Source organism: Sceloporus undulatus, unplaced genomic scaffold (assembly GCF_019175285.1).
Source record: "Sceloporus undulatus isolate JIND9_A2432 ecotype Alabama unplaced genomic scaffold, SceUnd_v1.1 scaffold_5383, whole genome shotgun sequence".
NCBI lineage: Eukaryota > Metazoa > Chordata > Lepidosauria > Squamata > Phrynosomatidae > Sceloporus > Sceloporus undulatus.
In genome coordinates, this window is record NW_024808303.1 from 1 (window position 1) to 3,399 (window position 3,399).

Consider the following 3,399-nt stretch of genomic DNA (forward strand, 5'->3'; position numbering starts at 1 on the left):
ACAATCTGTTTTGGAACACGGTACCATTCAAAGATGCAACCTCTTCCTCACCACCATACTCTAGGATGATTTAAGATAATTTCCTGTTTGAGACAAAGAACAAGATGGCACCCCTCCCTCATTTGACATATAAATGTTGAACAGAGAAGCAAATTTCACCCTCCACCCCCACCACCCCCATACTGACAATGGGGTAACAATCTCTGTTATACCAGAAGGCAACAGACTAGTTTAGCTGGTGCAGCTAAGGTCCTCTCCTCCAATATCTATCTGCTTCTCTGATAAGGTGGTATAACAGATATTTATTGCACGGGCCCTGGAATGGCCCCGTTCTGGGAATGGGATGGGGCTCAGAATGGGAGTTTACCGCACACTGGAATGTTGCTGCTGCCGCCGGACATTTAATCACTTTCTTTTCCTAATGGCCTTTTTATTTAGATAGTGTTCCTGCAAAGGGTCTTCTAATGGGGGATGTGCCATCCTTCTCCCCCCACCCCATTTTCCTGTCATGCTTTTAAATGCTTCAAAATTATTTTAGTTCAGTGCTTGCCTCCAAGCACTGGGTTTTTTTAACTATAATGTTATAACTGATTGGCTTTTAGTGGTATTTTGTTTTAATTTACATTGTAGGTTTCCTTGGGTAATGCACTGGGAGAAAGATAAGAAAATATATAAATAAGGTAATTCAAATTTATAATCTCCTGTCTGACACTGACCCACAATCTTCCCACCATACGTTTCACTTTTCACCATCATTCTACATTTTCCTAATAAACCCCATTGTCTTGAACCCATTAATGACCCATTTTTGGTCTTACCTGCAGATCCACATAGATGTCAGTATGACTGTTTGCCCTTGCAAACACACAGCTTGCAGGTGGCTGTGCTCCCTCAGAATCAGGAAGGAACCTAAGAGATCCAGCCAAGGATAAAGTCTGCAGTGCTTCCCAATAGTTTTTATATGCACTAAGTGGAACTGCCTCTGGACAGATCAGATATACTAGGGATAGACAGAGAGGGTTAAAAAAAACAGTCTAGACTCAAGTAGTCAAAAGTTCATAGTTATCAACCATTATGGGACAGCATTGAGATATGCCTTCTACAGTGCATGATGAGTATCTGTCTTGATAGCAGAATCATAACATCCATCTGTCCAATAATATATAGCAATTTCCTGTTTGAGACAAAGAACAAGATGGCACCCCTCCCTCATTTGACATATAAATGTTGAACAGAGAAGCAAATTTCACCCTCCACCCCCACCACCCCCATACTGACAATGGGGTAACAATCTCTATAACAATGCAAGTACATTTCTATACTGCTCATCAGTGAACTAGCACTCCCTAATAGCAATAGAAAGTACATTTCTATGCTGCTTATCAATGAACTAAACACTCTCTAAATGGTATACAATGTGTAAGCCAATTGCTCCCAACAAGCTGGTACTCATTTTACCAACCTACAAAAGGATGTTAAGCTGAGTCACCTTGGGAGGTAGTGCTGATGTGCCTCTTGGCTCTGTTCCCTGACCTCTGTATAAAGTTTCCCACAGCACACATGTGACAAGCCTCACCTGCTGGCCGAGCTTTAGTGAGCTGGTAAGTTGCCCTTAGGGAACGCACCACTCTGACAACTTCCTGTACCAACAGGAAGTTTGCCTCTTCCTCAGGATGACACCAGTGAGCCTGGAAATAAAGGAAAGGAATGGGATGCATATGAAAAAGTATTTTCTACTAGACTTGAGTCAAATTCCAGAATCTAGAATGTAGTTTGTTCAGTAAGGAAATTCAAAACAGAGTCAATAATGAAGAGGCATTTTCCCTAAAGAAATGTTTACAAAGTAAGCCTCAAATGGACCTGATTTGTAAATGGAAACCTTAATGACACTGAAATGCCAACTCCCACCCCAGTTTAACTCATTCCACCTTTTACATGACTCACCAGGTGCTCTTTGCTTGGGTATCTGGCCACACAGATGCTGGGAGGAGACTTGGAGTCCCTCTTGGGAAGCCGCTGCCACAGCTCCTCTGTGAGAAAAGGCATAAAGGGAGACAGGAGACGCAGAGCCAGGTCCACACAGCTGTGCAAAGTTTGACAGGTGGCAAGGAGCTGAGATGGATCCCCACTCCTCAGTATGGGTTTTACAGACTCCTGTGTGGGAAGTGACACTAATCTTAGCTTGAACTGGAGACCATGAGGGCTTTCTGGAGCGTGCTTATTCATCTTTGCCTCCAGTGAGAATCCAAAATCCCCATTCTCCCTATACTACTCCCCCCTTTTCTTGACTTGTCTGCTTTTACATCTTAAACTACGGATAGAGGATTAGATGTTCTGGATTATAAATTCCACAGGGTGGAGCTGAGGAGCATTGTAGGCCAAAACATCTGGGAACTGAAATGCTCCCTACTCTTGTTTTAGGCAAAGATTTAAGGCAAAACCCCTCATCTTAACTGAGGCAGCTGGAATTGGATCCCAGGGGAACTCACCAGGTAGACATCACAGAAATCATGCAACCAGAAAAGATGGACTGAAGAGGCAACAGAATGCAGTTCATATTCTTCAAACCACTGGGCACAATCTACCACTGTGTGATACAGACGACTGAGAATCCATTTATCCATTGGAGACTTAGGGAAGACCTGAACGATGACATAAAGGAGTGGCAGTATAGCTTCAGTTGTTTAGAATAAATATATCCCACCTTCTGCCCTACAACTCAAAGCAGCCTCCATAACAATCTCAGCTGGTCTTCCATCTAGGCACTGACCAGTTCCCAAGCCCTATTTATTTTCACCAAGACTGCTGCATCATTCTCCCTCAGACCATACCCTGAGACCTATGCCCTCCAAACTTCTGTATGGGTTGCAAGTATCTATCGCCATTATCCATATTCCCAGTTACCTCCTCTGGAGCCAGTGGATTAAATCCTTCTCCCAAGGCTGCCAAAGTGAACTTCAGAGCATTCCACACCTTGTTGCAAAAGCGACTAGCATTTTCCACTGTGGCCACATCCAGGTTAATGCCATTGCCTGATGCAGAGTGGGGGGGAAGAGGTGTATTTATTTAAAATGCTTACTATAATTAAAGTTTATAACTGACATTCTCACCCTTTCTTACTAGAGCTAATGTTTACTCTGTGTTGTAATTTTGTTACTATGGTGACTTCATCTGAAAAAAAGCATTTCCATTCAATCTTTCTACATTAGTGCCAAAGGCAGCTTTTTAAAAAAAAAGTTTTAAATTTTTTTTAAACAAGCTTACTTGATGGAAGCCACTAAATATATAATAATAATAATAATAATAATAATAATAATAATAATAATAATATGGTTTATTTATATACCGCTATTCCAAGGATCATAGCGGTGAACAACAATAATACAACAGTTAAAACAT

General features: G+C 41.7%; 1 protein-coding gene across 1 annotated transcript; it reads right to left on the reverse strand.

Annotated features, from left to right (window-relative positions):
• Positions 1-213: 213 nt before the first annotated feature.
• On the reverse strand, positions 214-3,034 carry LOC121918175 (valine--tRNA ligase, mitochondrial-like). The gene is made up of 5 exons (XM_042444267.1): positions 2,905-3,034; positions 2,490-2,642; positions 1,945-2,154; positions 1,577-1,688; positions 214-1,000 (listed from the first exon to the last, which is right to left on the reverse strand). Exons 2-5 carry the CDS (start codon positions 2,622-2,624, stop codon positions 795-797), a joined length of 663 nt encoding a protein of 220 aa, XP_042300201.1. The 5' UTR covers positions 2,625-2,642; positions 2,905-3,034; the 3' UTR covers positions 214-794.
• Positions 3,035-3,399: the final 365 nt, after the last annotated feature.